We start from the raw sequence: 23,162 nt of genomic DNA, 5'->3' as shown, positions 1-23,162 counted from the left end.
GAGATGAGGGGACAGAGTCCACATGCAGAACATGAAGAGTGATTAAAGGTCAGCCTGATCATGACCTCTGACCCCTGAGAAGACCAGCAGCAGGCCAGAGAGGCCCTCAGGGCCCAGACAACCGGGGGGCATCCCAGAGTCCAGACCCTCCAGGGAGACGTCCACACTCCGGTCCAGAAGGGGGCAGAGGAAGGTCCCGGCCGGGGCCCGAGTCCCAGAGGACCCCCGGGGCCACGGGGGTCACGGGTCCCGGTTGTGTCCCAGACTGGAGGACATGTCTCTCTTTAGATCTTCTCCTGATTCTGATCTTCATTTTCATTTCTAGTTCCAGGAAGCTGGAGTTTCCCCCTGCGTTCTGATGTTCTGTAGGTTCTGGATGTTCTGTGTATGATGGATGATCCAGATGTTCTCGCTGTTCTGGATGCTTTGGGCCTTCTGGATGTTCTGATTGTTCCAGATCATGTGTGGGTTCTCGATCAATGTTTTGGACCGTCGGCATCAAACTCACTTCCTGGACGGCTGCAGCTGAGCAGGTTCTCCCTGTTCTCCCTGTTCTCCATGTTCTCCCTGTTCTCCCTGTTCTCCATGTTCTCCCTGCTCCAGCACAGCTGACTGGAATGAGGCTCGTTGTCAGACGTTCTGCTGAGCGCAGTGAAGGAACCTTCATTAGATTCAGGTGTGTTGAAGCAGGGAGAACATGGAGAACCTGCAGGAACCGAGTCTGACACCCTGTTGTTGGTGTTCTGTGTGATCCAGATGTTCTGTGTGATCCAGATGTTCTGGATCCAGTGGGAGGGTTGTTCTGGACAGTGTGGGGTTCTAGATGGAGGTTCTGGATGATCAGAGTGTTCTGGAAGATGATGAACGACGCCGAGTCTTGATTCACTTCCTGTTTATTGAAGCAGCAGAATCACACTACACTTTATAATCACCACCGAAGAAGAACAGCTTCACCATTAAAGTACGTTTACCGTCATAACTAAGGGGTTCTCTAGGGTTCTCCAGGGTTCAGGTTCACCCACACCTTCATCAGTTTCCTCCTAAACACACTTTTCACACACAGCCTGACCTTGTCGTCTCACACACACTTCTTCACACACTCTCATGAAGCAACAGAACCTGAAGAACAATGACAGCGATCATTTAAAGAGACCACCAGCAGACCCGGTTCTGATCCACAGGTCAAAGCGGGCCTGGTTCTGATCCGCAGGTCAAAGCGGGCCCGGTTCTGATCCACAGGTCAAACTGGGCCCGGTTCTGATCCACAGGTCAAAGCGGGCCCGGTTCTGATCCGCAGGTCAAAGCGGGCCCGGTTCTGCAGGGAAATGATGAAGCTCAGATTTTAAGTTGTTTATACTTTTGTTTGATATTTTCATCTTTACTCTAAAAGACAGTTTTAAATTCTGTCGAAAATAACTGCTGCTCAGACGTTCTCCTGACCGGGACACGTTCTCCTGACCGGGACACGTTCTCCTGACCGGGACACGTTCTCCTGACCGGGACACGTTCTCCTGACTGCTACATGTTCTTTGCCAGCACCAGAGTCCTCAGAGGGAGAACGTCCTCCACCCACTCCCCAGGAAGCTGCAGCATCCTCCTCCACAGGTCAGCTTCTGCTGGGCTGGAGTCCATCCAGGTCACCTCCACTCCATAGCTCTTACCTGCACGCACACACACACACACACACACACACACACACACACACACAGACACACACAGACACACACTCAGGAACGTCTGCAGCCTTCACATGATTTTTCTTCTTGTCATTGAATTCTGGTCAGACGTTCTGCATCATCAGACAACAAACTGCTCAGCATCACATCAGCCAGCAGGGGGCGCCAGAGAGACCCGGAGAACCCGGCAGACCCAGGCAGAACCAGGCAGACCCGGGCTGAACCCGACAGACCCAGCCCCTCACCTGAGCCCAGGCCCAGCCTCAGGCCTCCGACGTAGCGGCTGTTGATCCGGTCGTGGTCCCACACCGTGATCTCGGCGCAGGCCTCTCTCAGGTCCTCCGGCCTGAAGCCGTCGTACACCATGGTGTGGTTAAACATGGGGCTGGCGGTCCTCTTCACCACCCGCGTCTTCTGTCGGCTCTTCCTGCTGGTGTCAGGAAGGACGGCGCTGCAGCAGAACCACCAGACCTCGTTAATAAAAATAATAATAATGCATTGGTTTTATAAGGCGCTTTTCCAGACACTCAGAGACGCCTCACACTGCTTTCTTCATTCTCTCCACACTGGGTGGAGGTGAGCTCCTGCTGTAGCCACAGCTGCCCTGGGGCAGACTGACGCCATCGGCCCCTCCCACCACCACCAACCATTCACTCTCACACTACTTTCATACTTAGGCAAGGTGGGTGAAGTGTCTTGCCCAAGGACACAACGACAGTTTTACGCCTGTGGGAGCGGGGGTCAAACCGCCAACCTTCTGGTTATAAGACGACCCGCTCTACCATCTGAGCTGCTGTCGCCCCAATACCAGCATGAGCATCAAAGCACAGGGACAGGATGGAGGAGCTTCGGTCCTAATGCAGTCCAGACCGGGTCCACCTGGATGTGGATCCTGGACCGGAACCCAGTGTTTCCCCCCGCCCCCCGGGTCGTTTCCTACCACTTCACAAACGGGTCGATGACGATTCCTCTGACCGACGGCAGATTCTTACAGTCCTTCACCCAGATCTGCACCTCGCCGGCCTCCACCCGGGACGTCCGGGACGTCCTGGCCGTCCCAGGAGTCCCGGGAGTCCCGGAACCTGCAGAGACAGTCGGGAAACGGAGACGCCTCGTCAGACGTCGGCCCACAGAGGGCGCTGTCTCCAGGAGAGGGGGACTGACTGTGGGACGTCTGAGGCAGGAACCGCAGGGCCACTCTCATCCGTCCCCTGCCGTCCGCCAGGCGTGACGGAGACGTCCGTCCGGAGACCTGCGGGTGGAGGCCGAGGTGAGGACGGAGGCCGAGGTGAGGACGGCGGCCGGTGTGGCGGCGGACACCGAGTGGACGGAGGGCAGGGTCTTACCCGGGCCGTCAGCAGGTAGTCGTTGATGTGGGTGTTGCTGAAGTCCCACTGGGACAGGTCCAGTTCCGCCTCCCCCAGGAAGCTGTTCCGCCCAAATGTGTCATTGTGCCAAACCGACAGGTTCAGGTTCTGCGTCTTCAGAACCTCCATCGGGACTTTGAACTGGAACGACAGAGGAGGCGAATCAAGGGACGACTCAGAGCAAAAACCACTTCGAACACGAACTCTGCTTTCTACTGGCAGAAGACCCACAAGTGTAGGGTTAAGGTTCGTCCAACCCCGACCCCTACCTGAGACCGAACCCGAACCCAAACCCAAACCCCAACCCCAACCCCAACCCAAACCAGAACCCCAACCCCGACTCTTAACCCCAGCCCCAACCCCGACCTGAGACTGAACCCCAACCCAAACCAGAACCCCAACCCCAACCCTTAACCCCAGCCCCAACTCCAACCTGAACCCCAATGCGAACCTGGATCCCCAACCCTGACCTCACACCGAACCCCAACCCTGAACCCTAACCCAATCTGAACCTCAACCCCGACCCCAACCTGAACCCCACCCTACTGGATCAGAGTCAGGAGACAGACGAGGACGCAGGTCCTCACCCTCAGGATTTCGTGGTAGGTCGGGTTTACGGTCTTCTTCTTCACGCTGGTCTTCCTCTTTCCCAGCCTGGTTTTGTCGGGGAGCAGGTAGCACTTCACGTACCTGGAACGACAGAACCGAGTCCCGAGTGCTGAGCCTCGCCCGGCGCCTCGCCGATGGAGGGCGGCGCTGTACTGACGGGTCGGAGCGGCTCCTCTTGCCGTCGGCGGCGGCCAGGCCCCGGCACAGCACCACGAAGACCTGGAACTCCTCCAGCTTCTGGATGTAGTTGACGGCAAACTGGACGCTGCCCTGAACCTCCACCTGCGCCTCGGGGACCTCGGCGGGGAAAAGACTGCCGGTGCTTCCACTGACCTGAGAGCAGGACAGCCTCACCTCACACACTGAAGGCGCCAGTGTGTGTGTGTGTGTGTCCGTGTGTGTGTCCATACAGACGACATGGACGCCATCCCAGACGAGATGCTGATGTTGGACGTGGAGCTGCTGGTGTTTCTTCGATTTCGCACGCCGGTCTCCAAAGTGCCGTCACTGTCCGTCTGAAGACATGAGGGACAGACGAGACGTCACGGACAGACCGAGAATCTGGGAGACACCGACGGCCCGAGACACCGACGGACCCGTCCAGTTTACCTCGTCCTGCTGAAAGACGGGGACGGACACGCTGGTCCTCATCTGCTCAGACGGAGGAAGTGAAGAAACTGCGAACCAAACACACACGTCCACCTTCAGCAGCACAGAGCTTTTATTTTGAAGGAGACGCGTCCAAACTCGAAGACGAGGCCGTTACCATCGTCCACACTCAGATTCAGCTCGTCTCTCTGTCCATTCCTCTGCTGTCCTCCTGCAGAGACAGAAACCCCTCAAGTACTCTTCTAAATCAACCCTGTGTGTTCTTGGTGTCTGTGTGTTCTTGTGCGTGTGTGTGTGTTCTTGTGTGTGTGTGTGTGACCTGCTTGTGAGCTCAGGTTCTCCAGACTTTTGGCCGAGGACGGGTTTCTTGACGAGAACCATTTCAGAGCCGACATGATGGAAGTCGAGCGTTCAGACTGACCTGAAACCAAACACAGCTTCAGCAGGAGGAGCAGGAGACCCGAAGGGACATGAAGAGACAATCGGAGACGGGACGGTCGGAGACAGGACGGTCAGAGATTCAGATTCAGAATATTTATTGTCATTTTCATAAAACAATGAAACTGCGTTTGGAGCATCCATACAGCAGGGCTGGTGGGAGACAGGACGATTGGAGACGGGACGATCGGAGACGGAACGATTGGAGACGGAGCGGTCAGAGACGGCCAGTCAGAAATGAGCGTGGCTGAGGCGTTGAACTGGCTGGTCTCCAGATAAAAGGTCACATATGCTCGAGCCATTAGCCGATTGTTCCCTCCTCGTGGTTGCCCCTGGGTAACACCAACAACAACAAGGGCTCACTGGCGAGTGGAGGGCGCCAGGATAAACTAACTCTCTACAGCCAGGGCTGGTGATGCTCCTTAGTCTGGTAAGACAGATCACATAGGAGATGGAAACTCCGAAGCTAAACCACCCGCTGCCTTGCGAGTCAGGTTTTTGAGCCAAAGGCTAGTGGAGTAAACCCTGAAACCAAATCAGTCGGCGAAGGCAACGGCAAACCACCTCGACTTAGAATTGGCTCTACCTGATGTCAGAGCGAACAATAGAGCCCAATATGGCAATGGAAGATGAGCCCCCTGAGTCTGAAGGTGCCTACAATGCTACCAGGGAAGAGGCTGTGGACGTCCAAAGTAGGCACTCTCGTAATGAAGCTGGAGTACCAAACCCGACTGGCTGATGCAGGGGGAGCTGAAAGGAGTCACGTCAGTCTTTGGAAGAAACCAATCACTATGGGGTCATGAAATGTCCGTACCATGCAAAGTACTGGCAAATTGCAGCTTCTAATTCGCGAGATGGGGAGAATGAAAATCAATGTCATGGGACTGAGTGAAATAAGGTGGAGACATGCTGGACACTTCTACTCAGGAGACCACAAGATTTTTTTACAGTGGAGGCTTGAATGGCCAAGCAGGAGTAGCCGTGATCCTCAACGAGACTGCAAAGCGCAGTTTGATAAGTTATACTCCAGTCTTCGCAGAATATTTGTATGCAAGTTAAACACAAAACCACTTGCTACAACGCTTATACAAATATACTATGCCCCTACATCCACTCATGAGATAGAAGACTCAGAGCAGTTCTACAACGACGTACAAGCCATTATAGACACAACAAGGAATGACGAATTACTCTTAATAATGGGTGACTTCAATGCGAAAGTAGGGGATCAAGCTGACCCCGATTGTGGTATCGGAATGTAAGACTGAGGCAATGATTACGGTGACTTACTTGCCGATTTCTGTCGAATTAATGATCTTTTTTATGTAAGACTAGTTTTCAACATCATAAAAGAAGACGATACACCTGGATATCGATTGATGGCACAACGCGCAACCAGATCGACTATTTTGCTGCCCCAAGGAGATACAGAGAGAACATTCTGGACTCTAGGGCGTACCCTGGAGCAGACTGCGACTCGGATCATGTACTGATATGCATAAAACTAAGAATATGACTGCGCAAACAACCTAAAGAAGCACGAGCTATCCATTATGACACGAATTTCCTCAAGGGCGCGAGTAAGGCAGCGGAATATGCAGTTGAAACGAGTAACAGATTCGAAGCACTAGCTTCGGAAACGGAGTGTGAAGGTCATCCAGAGGAGCTGTGGAAGGCCATCAAAGAGACATACCACGCAGCAGCAGAGTCAGTTCTGGGAAAGCAACGAAGACAAAAGAGGAAGCAGTAGATAACACCTGAAGCTCAGGAAATGATTGACAAGAACATATTAGCCTCTCAACGAAAAGACTCAGAGACCTACAAACAACTAAAGAAGATGTGCAGAAGAAAACTAAGACAATACAAGAATGATTGGCTCTCCAAGGAGCGCGAGAAGATCGATGAGCTTGACTGGCTGCAGAACTCAAAACACTTCTTTGATCAAATAAGAAGTGTGAAGAGGAAAAGCATCTCTACCAATCAAATCTGCATTAAGGATGAAGATGGAAATGTCCTATCAAATCCTACTGAAGTACTAAGTAGGTGGAAATGCTACAGTGAAGCTTTATTTAAGAAACCAACTGAAGAACAGCCCTTGACAAGAATTAGTTACGAGGAAAGGGAACCCTCACCTTTGCTGGAAGAGGTAGGGGATTCAATCTCACGATTAAAGAACAACAAAGCACCGGGAGTTGACGGAATTCCAGCCCAACTCATAAAATACTCCGGAAGTCCAGGAGCAGTAGTCCTACACAAACTGGTCTGCAGAATTTGGGAAACATGCGAGTGGCCGGAGGATTGGCAGACTCAAGAACTCATCCCACTTTTCAAAAAAGGCAACAAGAAGGTTTGCTCTAACTATCGGACGATAGCTCTGATAAGTCACACCAGCAAAATTCTATTATCAATTGTTCTTCAACGCACGCTGGTAAAGTTAGAAGCCGAGTCGTCAGTCACTCAAACCGCTTACAGGAAGGGAAAGGGCTGTCCAGAACTGCTTGTATCAATTCAAATGCTTATTGAGAAAATGGATGCTAGAGAGCACAAAGCGTGCCTGCTCTTTGTGGATTACAGCAGGCCTTCGACACGCCAAGCCATGTACAACTATTTGAGATAATGGTTGTCACCGGGTTTCCGAGACACATTGTTGCGATTCTTCAAGGGCTTTATGTCGAACACACTGCAGTGATAAGATGGCACAAGCAATCTACATCACCGTTCGTCTTAGGGAAGGGAGTCCGCCAGGCTGCACTGTCTCACCTCGCCTGTTCACTCTATATTCTGAGCAGGTAATGAGAGAAGCCGAGCTGGAGGAATTCAGTGTACGCAGTGGAGACCAAATGGTCACCAACATGCGCTACGCTGATGACACCCTGCTCATCGTAGATGGTGAAAAAAACTCTTCAGATGTGTTGAAAAAGTTGGACGAAGCCGGCAAGAAAAGATGCCTAATGTTGAACAGCAAGAAGACAGAGGCAGTGTTCACAGGCAGCAGACCTGTCAGTCCCACAGTGGAGACCAGCGGTGCAGAGACAGAGACCGGGTCAACATTTAACTGAGAACGGAGACTGCTGCGCAGAGCAATGGGCAAAAAACACAAACAAGAACTAACACCGATCTGGAAAGACCGTGGAGTTCGCAAAGCAGTGAAGCTCGGCATCATGAGAGCAGTGCTGTGGCCGGGATCAGCCTCGGGCTCGGAAGCACGGACCATCAAAACAGCAGATGCTGGGAGCAGCGATGCTGCTGAGATATGGGTGAACCGCAGATTACTTCGAGTGAGCTGTATGCACGAAGAAGCAACGCGAGCGTTCTGACCGAGTTGGGAACCCGGCGTGAGCTGCTGTCTCGTCAGGAGGAGGAAGCTGGTGAACTTCGGGAACATTTGTCGTGGCGGAGGCCTCGCCTTCCACATCATGACTGGTCACCATCCGGGAAAGAAGAGGCGTGGCCGGCCGTGTAAGCAGTTCACCGATGACATCAGAGAGTGGGCGGGACTATCGGCGGCTGAAGCAGCACACCAAACAACAAACAGGACAAAATGGCGGCTCTGGCGTTTCTCTCTGCTACAGGAGGGCCGTCCTCGAACTCGGGGTGGCCCTGAGTCAGTCAGTAAGTAAGTAAACCACAGCGGCCAGAACAGTTTCATCTAGAGAACCAGTCAGACCCTGGTTCGGTTCCTTGTGGAACGCCTCTGGAGCTCCGTCTGAATTTGGCAGCAGCAGCACTTCATTAGCTGCTAGCTTCAAACACAGAGACAGCGGAGACGGTGGACCAGAGGGACCAGACGGTGGACCAGAGAGACCACCGGAGGACCACGGTGGACGGCTGGACAGACGGAAGGAGATCAAGGAATGGTTAGCGGGACAAGCTAGCAGGCGGCGGAACCGGAGCTAATGAGGGAACCTGCAGTGATCTGCAGGAGAACGTGAGTGACGGGGGAACCTCACTTCCTGTCGCCGCCCAGGGCAGAGACCTGGACCTGAACCAGGCCTCCTGGTCCGAGCCGCCGCTCCTCTTCCTCACTGCTGAAGCAGCAATGGTGGCAGGAATCCCCTGTGGACAGCTGGGTCTCTCAGGTCTGTGCGGGTCTTCAGTCTCTGCAGGGACCTGGTCTCGGGGGAACGGGGGGCCGTGGGCCCGCTCCTCGGGGCCCAGATAGTGCTGGTAGTCCTGAGGGACGAAGGACCGGGCCAGGTACGTCTCCTCCGAGGCTCGGACAGATCCCGGGGAAGCGGAGGGTTTTGAGCCATTTTGCTGAGCGTCCCCTCTGGAGGTCCTGGACTGTGGCGGTCCAGCAGAGGACAGCTTGGTCCTGGCTCCATGTGAGGGACTCCTCCTCTGCGTGTCCTGCTGAGGGTGGATGTCTATGGGGAAGGTCTTCAGGGGCGAGCCCCCCAGCCCGGACCCTGGGCTCGTGGAGGGGTCTCGGGGGAGGACCTTTGGGTGGCAGGTCTTGGATGGACTCCTCCTTACGTCCTCGTCATGGTTCGCTGGTCTGGGAAGCTGTTTAGCAGGACTCCAAGACCTTTCTCCGGTCCCCGTGGGAGTCCGGGCCGACCTGGTCTGGTTGTGTGGGTCAGGACCGGGGTCTGAGACTTCTGAGGGGTTCCGGCCTTCAGCCATGATGGTTCCTGAGGCTGGTGTCCCCCCATGGAGGTCCTGCTTGCTGTCAGAGGACATTTCCAGGCCGGACTGAGGGACAGCTGGTCCTGAACGGGCTTCCTGGACCTTCACCCGGATTACTCTGGGTCCAGAGTTCTCCTTCTCCCAGAAGAGTCTCAGCTCACTGATGCTGGTGCACCGGTCCTCTGGGGGACCGGGACCAGGACCTGAAGGACCCAGGTCTTCAGAGAGGACACAGGTCTCCTGAGCTCCAGAGGAGTGTATGTCTGTAACAGAACCGGCCAGAGACTCGTCTGTCTCAGTCTCACAGACGAGGACGGGGTTGGCTCTGTACGTCCCGTCGTCCCTCGACAGGTCCACCAAGAACCTGCTGCCGGTCTGGAGCGGGGCCTGGGCGGCGTCCTCCCCCGGCGTCCTCATGTCAAGAGGACACAGACTGTCCTCTGGTGTCTTCATCTCAGGAGGACACAGGGTGTCCTCTGGTGTCTTCATCTCAGGAGGACACAGGGTGTCAGGAGGACACAGGCTGTCCTCTGGTGTCTTCATGTCAGGAGGACACAGAGTGTCCTCTGGTGTCTTCATCTCAGGAGGACACAGGGTGTCAGGAGGACACAGGGTGTCCTCTGGTTTCTTCATGTCAGGAGGACACAGGGTGTCCTCTGGTGTCTTCATGTCAGGAGGACACAGGGTGTCCTCTGGTGTCTTCATCTCAGGAGGACACAGGGTGTCCTCTGGTGTCTTCATCTCAGGAGGACACAGGGTGTCCTCTGGTGTCTTCATCTCAGGAGGACACAGAGCGTCCTCCTCTGGTGTCTCCTCTGTTGTCTTCATGGCAGCTGCTGTTTCTGTCCTGGACTGGTCCTCATGTCTCGTGTCCTCAGTGGTGCGGTTCTGTCCCTCCTGGATGGTTTCCAGACGGGATGGTCTCCATGGAGACGAGGTCCCGCCTGTGTCTGTGTCCTGCGGACAGTCTGAGGACAGGGTCTCTCTGAAGGGCGTCTTCTGCAGGGCCGTGAGCTGCAGCGTTCGGACCTCTGCTGTCCTCACAGGGGGACGTTCCGGTCTGAGGACCTTCGGTTTGTCTCCAGGTGGGACAGCTGGACCTTTGGAGCGGTCCTCGCTGTCCTTCAGCTCTCCTGTCTCACTTTGATCGTCCTCTTCCTGATCAGACTCGTCTTTCCTGAGAACTCCAGACGGTCCAGCGCTGGTCCCCGGAGCAGCTCGGGGACGGGGACTGTCCGAGTCCTCAGTGAGAGACGGTGTCGTCTCTAAATCGTCCACGTCCGAGTCCTCCGCCCGGCTGTCCTCAGGCACCGTGTCAAGGTGAGCCGGTTCCACAGAGGTTCTTTCCCCAGAGACACCTGCGAAGACAGAGACAGTCCAACAGTCAGCAGTGTGTCTCGGTGTCCCTGCGTCTTCACGGTTCAAACGGACGGACAGTCAAACCCTGAGGCAGCCTGGTGTCCTGGGACACTCAGCAGGACGCAGAAGACATGCAGACAAGCAGGACGTGAAAGGACCCACATGGAGAGGACAGCTGAGACGCTGCAGGCCGTCCCCCGTCCCAGCAGGGGGCGGCTGGAACAGGCTCTTACCGTCAGGAGACGGCTGTCCCCGTCCATCCCGCCGCTCTGTCTCACTGCTGTCCTGGACTGTATGAGGACTGGTGTGTCTGCCCACGTCTCAGAGGGACAATCTGACATGAGGGAGACACGTTTGTCTGTCCGCCTGCCGGACCGTCCCTCTGCTGGTCCATCCGTCTCCGTCTGTCCAGAGCTCTGGCTCCTCCCTCTGGGACTGTCCTCTGTCCCTTTTACACTTTTCCCGTTGGCCTCCACGACCCGGCTCGTCTTCGGTCCGTCCGGTCCTCCATGACGGGAAGCGATGTCGTCTCTGCTGATTGGTCGGCAGCCCGGCAGCATGATGGTTCCTCCGCCGTGCCTCTGAGCAAGGCGGTCCTGGACAGATGTCCTGCGGTTCTGTCAGGGGAGTGTGTGACCTCCGGGGGGGAGTGACCTCGGGGGAGTGTGTGACCTCTGAGGAGTGTGTGACCTCTGGGGAGTGTGTGACCTCGGGGGAGTGTGTGACCTCGGGGGAGTGTGTGACCTCGGGGAAGTGTGTGACCTCGGGGAAGTGTGTGACCTCAGGGGAGTGTGTGACCTCGGGGGAGTGTGTGACCTCGGGGGAGTGTGTGACCTCTGGGGAGTGTGTGACCTCCAGGGGGGGGAGTGACCTCTAGGGAGTGTGTGACCTCGGGGGAGTGTGTGACCTCGGGGGAGTGTGTGACCTCGGGGGAGTGTGTGACCTCTGAGGAGTGTGTGACCTCGGGGGAGTGTGTGACGTCAGGGAAGTGTGTGACCTCTGGGGGAGTGTGTGACCTCTGGGGGAGTGTGTGACCTCTGGGGGGAGTGTGTGACCTCGGGGAAGTGTGTGACCTTGGGGAAGTGTGTGACCTCAGGGGAGTGTGTGACCTCGGGGGAGTGTGTGACCTCGGGGAAGTGTGTGACCTCGGGGAAGTGTGTGACCTCTGGGGGAGTGTGTGACCTCTGGAGGGAGTGTGTGACCTCTGGGGGGAGTGTGTGACCTCGGGGGAGTGTGTGACCTCGGGGGAGTGTGTGACCTCGGGGGAGTGTGTGACCTCTGGGGGAGTGTGTGACCTCTGGAGGGAGTGTGTGACCTCTGGGGGGAGTGTGTGACCTCGGGGGAGTGTGTGACCTCGGGGAAGTGTGTGACCTCGGGGGAGTGTGTGACCTCGGGGGAGTGTGTGACCTCGGGGGAGTGTGTGACCTCTGGGGGGAGTGTGTGACCTCTGGGGGGAGTGTGTGACCTCGGGGAAGTGTGTGACCTCGGGGAAGTGTGTGACCTCGGGGGAGTGTGTGACCTCGGGGGAGTGTGTGACCTCGGGGTCAGCCTTCATTTAGGCCGGTTCCCTCTCCTCCCTGGTTCGGGGTTTATCGGCGGTCAGATGTTTCCCAGCAGCCTCCAGTCACGCTCTCCAGATTAGAGTGGAGGAATGTGGTCCAGGTAATCCTCGGGGGTCTTAGAGGGAACATGGATTTCTTTACGCCTCAAAAACCCCTGAGGAGCGTCTGGCTCCAAAGGAAGAACCAGGAAGGACCAGGAAGGACCAGGATCCACAGGAAGAACCAGGAAGGACCAGGAAGGACCAGGATCCACAGGAAGAACCAGGAAGGACCAGGATCCACAGGAAGAACCAGGAAGGACCAGGATCCACACGAAGAACCAGGAAGGACCAGGAAGGACCAGGGTCCACAAACCCACAGCAGCATCACCGGGACATCAGCTGCAGGTGGAGAAGACCGATAGGTGGAGGTCAGCTGATGGGTGGAGGTCAGCTGATGGGTGGAGGTGTCCTGATGGGTGGAGGTCTCCTGATGGGTGGAGGTCTCCTGATGGGTGGAGGTCTCCTGATGGGTGGAGGTCTCCTGATGGGTGGAGGTCTCCTGATGGGTGGAGGTCTCCTCCCATCTGGACATTCTTCCATAAGTCCAGGTAGAAAGTGTTCTCTGGCAGAGTTCTCAGATTGATCAGTAAATACTGGTTATGAAGGAGCGCCGGAACCTGCAGGGACCGGTTCACGTTCTGGTCTGGGTCTCGGGGTTCTGCTCTGCAGGGCTGGTCCCAGAAGCTGAGTCTTCCCTCCAGATATTAGGCCCAGTTAATGGTGATTATCCTATTAATCAGCATGTGAGCGGTGGGGGGGGGGGGGGGCACGGCGGTGTTCTCGTGGTCCAGAGCGCCGTGGCGAACAGCACAGGACGGATGCTGCTTTGTTTTTGTTCTTTGGACCTGTCCTGTCCAGACCGTCCTGCTGCTGCCGTGTCTCCACAGATCTGCTTTTCCAACAGGAGCTCATGAGGATAAAGCTCCTCTTCTCAACATCTTGATTTATTGTATTTATTTGGAGCAGCGCTGCATAGCGCTGCGTAGCGCTGCGTAGCGCTGCGTAGCGCTGCGTAGCGCTGCGTAGCGCTGCTGGACCTGACAGGCAGAAAAGTGAAAGAAACTAAATACTGAAATGAAAACTAAACGAGTAACTGTAAAGAATCTGTAATAAAGGGGCAGAAAAACAGTCTGGAGCGGCGGAGAAGCTTCCAGAAGACGCCTGGAGCGGTGACCTGCATGGAGCAAACCGCTGTTCCCAGAATGCAGCAGGAGAGGAAGCGCCAAAGCGAGCGCGGACACATGCACATGTGAAGCATGGACCAGGCGTAATTAGCCTGGTGGAGCAGCCCCGCCCAGCCCCGCCCAGCCCCGCCCAGCCCCGCCCACTCCTCATCCACGTTTGGATTTGGAGTTCAGCTCAGGCTGTGTTGGAAACCGCATACTGCCTACTACATACTTCCATGCCCATACTGTCCATACTGCATCCTGCATACTCAGTCCATCAGACAGTATGCAAAGCGTTTACACTACAGCATACTACATAATAACCCACAATGCATTGCACTCCCCCCTGAGCAGAAATCGACCTGCTAAAGCTGATTTCACTTTAGCTCTAAACTCCTCAAATGTAGAACTTCGAGTTTTTTTTTTTTAATCAGGCGACAGGTGGTGGTTCAGAGCCGAGTGTGGCGTTTGTTTGTCTGAATATCAGCCGTTTAGGATTTTGTTCAGACGAATTCGGCGAAATTTAAGCCAGCCTCAGTGAGCGATGCACTTCCGGTTATTTTCACCAAAATAAAGCCCCCTTCCCCTTTCTCATGCAAAAACACCTCAGTGATAAATCTGAGCTTTTACTTTGAAAACAAGAAGCCAACCTTTCAGCGATCTATCTGGCTTAACGTCGCCGTTCGGACCGGTGTCCCGTTAACGGAATTGGACCAGTGACGACGCCTTACCCACGGAGAGTTTTTTCGGCTCTTCAACATCATGGTCGCTTTCAGCAGGGACTTCGTGTCAGATGTGTTTTTTTTAATATATATTTTTAATCAATGTCAACCCAATCAGAAATCTCTAACATAACATACCGACTGGCACAAAAGCTGGAGGGAAAATTATGTCTGGACCATACTCAGCTTGGTAGATGTACATCAGTAAGGAACAGTTGTGAGCTGAATAAAGTTTATTCAAATGTCAATCGCATTGCATCTTGGGTAATTTCAGTATGAGTAGTGAACTCACGATGTCTACTCAACATTTCTGGCGAATGCAGTATGCATCCGGGAACTTCTCGCCTACTCAAAATGGCATCCTGCCAGTGCAGACGCTCTGAGTACTCAGGCTAAGAGTAGCAGGTCCAACACAGCCTCAGTCTGGATGGAGCCACAGAAACTTCCTGCAGGGGGCGTCGGTCACTCCTTTGACTGGCAGGTACTTCAACCAATCAGCGCTTCAAAACAAATACGTCATCAAAATGCGTTAGCTTCTCTCAGGGTTAGCATTAACTCATTAGCCCTAGCTTCTCTCAGGGTTAGCATTAGCTCATTAGCTCTAGCTTCTCTCAGGGTTAGCATTAGCTCATTAGCTCTAGCTTCTCTCAGGGTTAGCATTAGCTCATTAGCTCTAGCTTCTCTCAGGGTTAGCATTAGCTCATTAGCTCTAGCTTCTCTCAGGGTTAGCATTAGCTCATTAGCTCTAGCTTCTCTCAGGGTTAGCATTAGCTCATTAGCTCTAGCTTCTCTACACTCAAAGACAGGCGAAAACCTCTTTTCCTGTCAGACCCTCTCCAGGCCAGACTCTGGCTCTTGTTCTTGCTGGATTGTTGTAGTTCTTAGTATTTCGGCTGTAACTTTACTGATTGCAGCTTTCAGACGATGATTAAAGTTAAAGTCCGTCATCTCCGCGACGCGACGCGCAGCGATAGCGTCACTTCCGGTTTAGCCGCCGGAATTCACCAAAAAAATCTGAAAACAAAAAGCGGCAACGCTGATTGGCTCGGCCGTTTCAGACCGCTCCCCCTCTATGGGCCCCGACCCAGACTGAGACCAGCTCCAAGATCCAAACGGGATGAGGAGTGGGCGGGGCTGGGTTACCAGGCAAAGGTTTGGTGGTGGTGGTGGTGGTGGTGGTGGTGGGGGGGGGGGGGGGGGGGGGGGGGGGGGACGATTCAGGTATTCAGGACCAGCCCTGCTGCTCTGAGTCTCGGGGTTCTGTCTCAGGTCTTGGGGTTCTGCCCTGGTTCTGCCCGGACCTCCTCCTTCCTGCTCTGCGGTTCCTCGGGTTCCTCCTGTGGTCGCTTCAGGTCACATCAACGTTCTGCTGTTCGGCGTTCCGCACTGCAGTTCCTCACGGTTCCTGCTGGTTCCAGCTTCATGTTCCCCTGGTTGTTCTGGTTCCTGCCGGTTCCCTCTGGTCCTGGTTCCCTATGGTCCTGGTTCCCTCTGGTCCTGGTTCCCTCTGGTCCCGGTTCCCTCTGGTCCCGGTTCCCTCTGATCCCGGCCCGGTTCCCTATGGTCCTGGTTCCCTCTGGTCCTGGTTCCCTCTGATCCCGGCCCGGTTCCCTCTGGTCCCGGTTCTGTCTTGACGTCCCGTCACCTGCTCAGGTTTGTTCTGTTCTTGTCTTGTTCTTTCAGATCATCTGCAGAACTCTGCTCAGATCTGAGGTTCTGTCTGCTGCAGAACCGAGTCAGACGTTCAGTTCTGCAGCAGAAAATTCCTCAAAGCAAGAAGAAGGACGAAGAGCGGGACAGAGGACAGAGGACAGAGGACAGAGGACAGCAGGGGGCGCCGGCGGCGAGCGGCCATGCTGACGCCGCCGAGGAACCCAACACCAGAGGAACACACACTCACGCTGGTCTGGACCGGCTGCTGTCCGCTGGTCCACCGGTCCACGTGTCCCCTCAGTCCACAGGACAGGACAGGACAAACCCAGACAGTTCATCAGTCCAGAGTCAACCGGCCAAACCAGAGGACACCTGCTGCCTGTGTGTGTGTGTGTGTGTGTGTGTGTGTGTGTGTGTGTGTGTGTGTGTGTGTGTGTGTGTGTGTGTGTGTGTGTGTGTGTGTGTGTGTACATGCTAGGTCGTCATGACGACACGCTGCTCACCGTCTCCTGCTGCCGGCGTTCCGTCAAACTGTCCATCCGGGTATGGCTCCCCCTGCTGGACTGCAGCAGAACTGCTGTCGAACGGGTTCCTCCTCTGGACACACACACACACACACACACACACACACACACACACACACACACACACACACGCCTTGGGTTTGGGGGTTGTTGGTTGTGGTTGTGGGTGATCTTGGTGGGTGGTGCTGGTCTTGGTGGGTGGTGCTGGTCTTGGTGGATGGTACTGGTCTTGGTGGGTGGTGCTGGTCTTGGTGGGTGGTGCTGGTCTTGGTGGGTGGTGCTGGTCTTGGTGGGTGGTGCTGGTCTTGGTGGGTGGTGCTGGTGGTGGACGGTGTCGTGCTGGTGGTGTTTGGTTGTGGTTGGAGGTGCTGTGGTGGTTGGGGGGGGTCCTGGTTCCAGGTGGAGGTCTTACCTTAGTGGGGGACAGCAGAACTGGTTTTGGGGGACCTGGTCTGGGTTCGCCGGTGCTCTGGTTCTCAGACCTGTGAGAGGAAAAGTTCTCATGAAGGACCAGGAACCACGGAGACCCCCGCTGGGTCCAGATCAGAGCTCTGCGCTCAGTTCTTCATGACTCTGAGCTGTAGCCTGTGTGTGTGTGTGTGTGTGTGTGTGTGTGTGTGTGTGTGTGTGTGTGTGTGTGTGTGTGTGTGTGTGTGTGTGTGTGTGGCACTGCTTCTGAAAGTTCACTGGTTTCTCACAAACAGTGAAAAACATGAACATGTGAGACCTGACTCCGTAAGACGATTAGAGACGCCAGCAGTGTGTGTGTGTGTGTGTGTGTGTGTGTGTGTGTGTGTGTGTGTGTGTGTGTTTCTCAACAGAATTCCATCAGATCAGCTACAGTTAATCCCAGAAAGTGACTGCAGGTCCAGAAGTGTATTAACACCGACGGGCTTCAGAACCTGGACCTGGACCTGGACCTGGACCTGGACCTGGACCAGGACCTGAGAGGCTGGGAGGTTTGACGTTGAGAGATTCAGTGCCTTGCTAAATGTTTCGTCCTCCTTGAACTTTTCAAAATGTTTCCACATTTCAGCTTCAAACTTGAAGATATAAAGTCGGAACATTGAAATGTGGTGTGAAGCCTGGACCGGGGACCGGGCCGGGGACCGGGCCGGGGACCGGGCCGTGGACGGAACCAGCTCACTGGATGCTTGAAACTTTTTAACAAATAAAAAACTGAAAAGTTTGAAAGTTCAAGGAGGCCGAAAACTTTGGCAAGGCACTATGAAAACCAGGTGAAGGGTTCAGCTCCATTCTGGACCCGTGTGTGTGTGGACGGTTCTGGACGGTTCTGGACGGTTCTGGACGGTTCTGGACGGTTCTCACCGCTCGGGGCCGGGCCGCTGCTCGGGTTCTTGGAGGAGTCCACGTAGAACCGGAGGGACGAAGACGTCTTTATTCTGACTGCAGACGAAGCTGGACGTCTCCGGACGCGTCTGGCAGAGCTCCTCTGGAGGACAGCAGGAGGACAGCAGGAGGACATGACCGTCTGCACCACCCTCCTCCACCCTCCTCCACCCTCCACCCTCCTCCACCCGCCACCCTCCTCCACCCGCCACCCTCCTCCACCCTCCTCCACCCTCCACCACCCTCCTCCACCCTCCTCCACCCGCCACCCTCCTCCACCCTCCACCACCATCCACCCTCCTCCACCCTCCTCCACCCTCCACCCTCCGCCACCCTCCTCCACCCTCCACCCTCCTCCACCCTCCTCCACCCTCCACCCTCCGCCACCCTCCTCCACCCTCCACCCTCCTCCACCCTCCTCCACCCTCCTCCACCCGCCACCCTCCACCCTCCTCCACCCGCCACCCTCCTCCACCCTCCTCCACCCTTCTTGCTGCTGCGACCCTGCAGGTTCCCCAAGCGGGCAGATAAAGGCCTTTCACTCCGTTTCCGTCTCCTGGTTCTTGTCCTCGTAGTTCCTCTGGACGGCGCGGTCCTGGACGGCAGCTGTTCTGGTGCCGGTGAGGACCAGAGTCCCACGCTGATTTTATAGGTACCAGGTTTGGCTCAGAGGAGCCGCTGCAGAGCCTGGGGCTCCTTCTGAGCAGCGAGACTTCTGGGTAAGAACCCAGAACCTGGACAGACATGTCCCACAGGACCAGGACCAGGACCAAGATCAGGACCAGGACCAAGATCAGGACCAGGACCAGGACCAAGATCAGGACCAGGACCAGTACCAAGATCAGGACCAGGAACAGGACAAGGACCAGGACCAGGACCAGGACCAGTACCAAGATCAGGACCAGGACCAGGACCAGTACCAAGATCAGGACAAGGACCAGGACCAGGATCAGGACCAAGATCAGGACCAGGAACAGGACCAAGATCAGGACAAGGAACAGGACAAGGACCAGGACCAAGACCAGAACCAGGACCAGGACCAGGACTCAGGTTCTTCCCGTTCTTTGTGTGTTTCTGGTTAAAATGCTGAAGTGAAGGGATCCAGCTGGGACCAGTGGGGAGAACCCGGCCGGAGGACCCGGTGAGGAGGACCCGGTGAGGAGGACCCGGTGAGGAGGACCTGGCCGGAGGACTCACGGAGGGTCGGCGGTCTGGGGACGTGTCTCATGGACGCTCGGATGAGGTCGCAGCCGTGGATCCGGTCCTGGTGACGGAGCTGCTTGGTCTCATAGAACCATTCCCCGGTCAGGTACCTCAGCTGGAACCGGTCGCTCACGGTCCTCTGCAGGTTCCTGAGAGCGCACACACACACACACACACACACACACACACACACACACACACACACACACACACACACACACACACACACACACACACACACACACACACACACACACACACACACACACACACACACACAAATACAAATATCAAGAATGAGGAGTTGGTCTGGTCTAGTCTGAAGCTCTGGTCTGGCTGAAGCTGTGGTCTGGAGCGGGACTGTGGACCGGGACTCTGGACCGGGACTCACTGGACTCGCTGCTCCTCCACCCTCTTCAGCTCGGCGTCTCGGTGCAGGACGGCCCGGATGGCGTCCTGCTCCTCCTCCGTCAGGTAGCTCAGGTCGATCATGGTGACGTTCTGGCGGTTCTGGGTCTGTTCCCGAGGTTCTGGTCCAAACAGGTCACTGCGGGACGTCTGGTCCGTCCTCCACCCGTCTGCGTCCCGCTGCCATGTCTGGACGTCTTCTTCTGAAACAGTGAGGACACGGCGCTGCCGAGTTCAACACCTGGCTCCAGAACTGACTGCAGGACTGAGGAGCCATCAGTGTCCAGAGTGCTCAGACTGGATCTGAAGTGATCAGGGTGGATCTGAAGTGATCAGACTGGATCTGAAGAGATCAGACTGGATCTGAAGAGATCAGACTGGATCTGAAGTGATCAGAGTGGATCTGGAGTGATCAGACTGGATCTGAAGTGATCAGAGTGGATCTGGAGTGATCAGACTGGATCTGAAGTGATCAGAGTGGATCTGGAGTGATCAGACTGGATCTGAAGTGATCAGAGTGGATCTGGAGTGATTAGAGTGGATCTGAAGAGATCAGACTGGATCTGAGATGATCACAGTGGATCTGAGATTATCAGAGTGGATTTGAAGTGATCAGAGTGGATCTGAAAGGTGATCAGACTGGATCTGAAGAGATCAGACTGGATCTGAAGTGATCAGAGTGGATCTGAGTTCAGGGGAGCTGAAACTCATGTGAGCATATGAGGCCTCACGAAGCTTTATGAAGCTTCATGAACCACTGTCATTATTCTCTGAAGCCACTAGATGGCACTCTCGGTTCTAAGATAGAGGCTGAAGGACTGACGATGAAGCTGCTCTCAAATGTTCTGGAACAGACAGGTCCATCCAGTGGCTTCAGAGAATAGAGACAGTGGTTCATGAAGCCTCATGAAGCTTCATGAAGCTTCATGAAGCTTCAGCTGCTCATCACCAGCAGGGAAGCTGAGGAGCTGGTTCAGACCGTGGCGAGAGCCGGTTAGCTTCACCCTGCTGACGACGTGTTGCTGCAACAGAAATTCAGAGAATCTGTTCGGGCAGAAACTGAGCCAGAGGTTCAGTTACCTTGTTCTGCTGGACAGGTTAGTTGCTCTCTGGTTGAGTTGCTCTCTGGTTAGTTGCTCTCTGGTTAGTTGCTCTCTGGTTGAGTTGCTCTCTGGCTAGTTGCTCTCTGGCTAGTTGCTCTCTGGCTAGTTGCTCTCTGGTTAGTTGCTCTCTGGTTGAGTTGCTCTCTGGTGAGTTGCTCTCTTGTTAGTTGCTCTCTGGTTGAGTTGCTCTCTGGTTAGTTGCTCTCTGGCTAGTTGCTCTCTGGTTAGTTGCTCTCTGGCTAGTTGCTCTCTGGTTAGTTGCTCTCTGGTTGAGTTGCTCTCTGGTGAGTTGCTCTCTAGTTGAGTTGCTCTCTGGTTAGTTGCTCTCTGGTTGAGTTGCTCTCTGGTTGAGTTGCTCTCTGGTTAGTTGCTCTCTGGTTAGTTGCTCTCTGGTTGAGTTGCTCTCTTGTTAGTTGCTCTGTGGTTGAGTTGCTCTCTGGTTGAGTTGCTCTCTGGTTAGTTGCTCTCTGGTTGAGTTGCTCTCTGGTTAGTTGCTCTCTGGTTGAGTTGCTCTCTGGTTAGTTGCTCTCTGGTTGAGTTGCTCTCTTGTTAGTTGCTCTGTGGTTGAGTTGCTCTCTGGTTGAGTTGCTCTCTGGTTAGTTGCTCTCTGGTTGAGTTGCTCTCTGGTTGAGTTGCTCTCTGGTTGAGTTGCTCTCTGGTTAGTTGCTCTGTGGTTGAGTTGCTCTCTGGTGAGTTGCTCTCTAGTTGAGTTGCTCTCTGGTTAGTTGCTCTCTGGTTGAGTTGCTCTCTGGTTGAGTTGCTCTCTGGTTAGTTGCTCTCTGGTTAGTTGCTCTCTGGTTAGTTGCTCTCTGGCTAGTTGCTCTCTGGTTGAGTTGCTCTCTGGTTGAGTTGCTCTCTGGTTAGTTGCTCTGTGGTTGAGTTGCTCTCTGGTGAGTTGCTCTCTAGTTGAGTTGCTCTCTGGTTAGTTGCTCTCTGGTTGAGTTGCTCTCTGGTTGAGTTGCTCTCTGGTTAGTTGCTCTCTGGTTAGTTGCTCTCTGGTTAGTTGCTCTCTGGCTAGTTGCTCTCTGGTTGAGTTGCTCTCTGGTTGAGTTGCTCTCTGGTTAGTTGCTCTCTGGTTAGTTGCTCTCTGGTTGAGTTGCTCTCTGGTTAGTTGCTCTCTGGTTAGTTGCTCTCTGGTTAGTTGCTCTCTGGTTGAGTTGCTCTCTGGTTGAGTTGCTCTCTGGTTGAGTTGCTCTCTGGTTGAGTTGCTCTCTTGTTAGTTGCTCTGTGGTTGAGTTGCTCTCTTGTTAGTTGCTCTGTGGTTGAGTTGCTCTCTTGTTAGTTGCTCTCTGGTTGAGTTGCTCTCTGGTTAGTTGCTCTCTGGTTAGTTGCTCTCTGGTTGAGTTGCTCTGTGGTTGAGTTGCTCTCTGGTTAGTTGCTCTCTAGTTGAGTTGCGTCTCTTTCTGATGTGTAAACCTCGGACCTGAGGATCTCAGCCTGACTCTGCTTCAGGACCTGGACCTGGTCCTGCCGGTCCTGCTGGTTCGGATGGACCCTTCTTGACCCTTCCTCCGTTTCCTCAGGAACTAAACGGAACCATCCAGAAGCTTTTATTGTGGAGGAGACGTCCTGCTGCAGTCCTCAGACGTCCGTCTGGAGGAGGAATGCGGTCCGGCGGCTCGCCAGAAGAAAAACACATTTCCCTGTTTTCTATCAGATCTTCCTCCTGAAAGTGATCCTTCCTCTGCCCTCCTGAGAAAACTTCACCTCTCTCATTCTTTCACAATAAAACGGATCACGTTTAGAGATCGGTCTCAGCTGTGCTCTGAGCTCCAGGTTTCAGCCTGGTCCTCTCTGGACCCTCTTCAGAGGATTACCGCCAATCCCTCTTCCTCTGGATTCCAGAGAAACCTGGAATTCCTGCAGCTGTTGAGCAACATGAGCAACGATCAGCCGAACCTGGTCCTGAAACCAGGCGGACCCGGGTCCTCTCAGACCTCGTCCTCCTCACAAAGACCAACACAACCCGCCTGGAGACGACCAGCTCACCTCGCTCCGGTCTGGTCCAGGTCCCTCTCTGCTCCTCCCCAGCAGGTATGGTCCAGGTCTGTCTCTGGTCCAGGTCTGTCTCTGGTCCAGGTCTGTCTCTGGTCCAGGTCTGTCTCTGGTCCAGGTCTGTCTCAGCTCTGGTCCAGGTCTGTCTCTGGTCCAGGTCTGTCTCAGCTCTAGTCCAGGTCTGTCTCTGGTCCAGGTCTGTCTCAGCTCTGGTCCAGGTCTGAGCCTGCTGGGATCCTGCAGGGACCCTACACTGTGCGGGTCTGGGGGGCGGGGCTTCACTCAGGCAGGCTGCAGCTGGTCGATCTGCCCTCAGGATCAGAGGAGCAGGGAGGATCCCGGTGCCAGATCTGATCTGAGGGCTGCTGGTCCAGGCAGGATCCAGCAGGTCTGAGGCGGCCCAGAGGAGGGACTCGGTCCAGTTCAGGACCTCCTTCAGAACCCGAACCTCACTGGAGGTGGACCCACGCCAACAGAAAGTCCCACTCATAGCAGGACCACGCCCACCAGGGCCAGTCCAGCAGCCAGGCCCCGCCCCGGACACGCCCACTTTCTACCATATATGGTCAAATACATCCTGAATGTAATGACTGCTGATCAGTCAAGGAGGAGGAAGAGGAGGAGGAGGAGCAGGAGGAAGAGGAGGAGGAGGAAGAGGTGGAAGAGGAGGAAGAGGTGGAAGAGGAGGAGGAAGAGGAGGAGGAAGAGGAGGAGGAAGAGGAGGAAGAGGTGGAAGAGGAGGAGGAAG

At 55.0% G+C, this 23,162-nt stretch overlaps 1 protein-coding gene across 4 annotated transcripts; it reads right to left on the bottom strand.

The window, feature by feature from the left end:
- Nucleotides 1-1,374: 1,374 nt before the first annotated feature.
- On the bottom strand, nucleotides 1,375-22,668 carry LOC115384410 (synaptotagmin-like protein 2). 4 transcript variants are annotated; one of them, XM_030086677.1, is made up of 19 exons: nucleotides 22,409-22,668; nucleotides 19,300-19,519; nucleotides 18,903-19,057; nucleotides 17,685-17,808; nucleotides 16,768-16,837; nucleotides 16,335-16,428; nucleotides 16,079-16,093; nucleotides 8,650-10,686; nucleotides 4,581-4,682; nucleotides 4,419-4,472; nucleotides 4,262-4,329; nucleotides 4,063-4,167; nucleotides 3,810-3,985; nucleotides 3,631-3,733; nucleotides 3,023-3,184; nucleotides 2,841-2,928; nucleotides 2,617-2,758; nucleotides 1,922-2,127; nucleotides 1,375-1,661 (listed from the first exon to the last, which is right to left on the bottom strand). In XM_030086677.1, exons 2-19 carry the CDS (start codon nucleotides 19,398-19,400, stop codon nucleotides 1,519-1,521), a joined length of 3,945 nt encoding a protein of 1,314 aa, XP_029942537.1. In that variant the 5' UTR covers nucleotides 19,401-19,519; nucleotides 22,409-22,668; the 3' UTR covers nucleotides 1,375-1,518. The 4 variants fall into 4 exon arrangements, with proteins under 4 accessions (XP_029942537.1, XP_029942538.1, XP_029942539.1 ...); XM_030086678.1 differs by lacking the exon at nucleotides 16,079-16,093; XM_030086679.1 differs by lacking the exon at nucleotides 8,650-10,686 and having other exon boundaries at nucleotides 22,409-22,582.
- Between the last annotated feature and the right edge of the window lie 494 nt (nucleotides 22,669-23,162).

This window comes from Salarias fasciatus, unplaced genomic scaffold, assembly GCF_902148845.1.
Source record: "Salarias fasciatus unplaced genomic scaffold, fSalaFa1.1, whole genome shotgun sequence".
Classification (NCBI taxonomy): Eukaryota; Metazoa; Chordata; class Actinopteri; order Blenniiformes; family Blenniidae; genus Salarias; species Salarias fasciatus.
Note: the sequence above shows the minus strand (reverse complement) of the source record. Positions and strands in the feature narration are given on the sequence as shown.

Excerpts from the sequence above, each read along its gene's own strand:
- LOC115384410 (XM_030086677.1), bottom strand. The coding sequence starts at position 19,400 with ATGATCGACCTGAGCTACCTGACGGAGGAGGAGCAGGACGCCATCCGG. Across the intron at positions 16,838-17,684 it reads CAGCGGCCCGGCCCCGAGCG|GTCTGAGAACCAGAGCACCG; the intron begins GTGAGAACCGTC and ends TTCCTCTCACAG. Across the intron at positions 3,185-3,630 it reads CCTACCACGAAATCCTGAGG|TTCAAAGTCCCGATGGAGGT; the intron begins GTGAGGACCTGC and ends CTGTCGTTCCAG.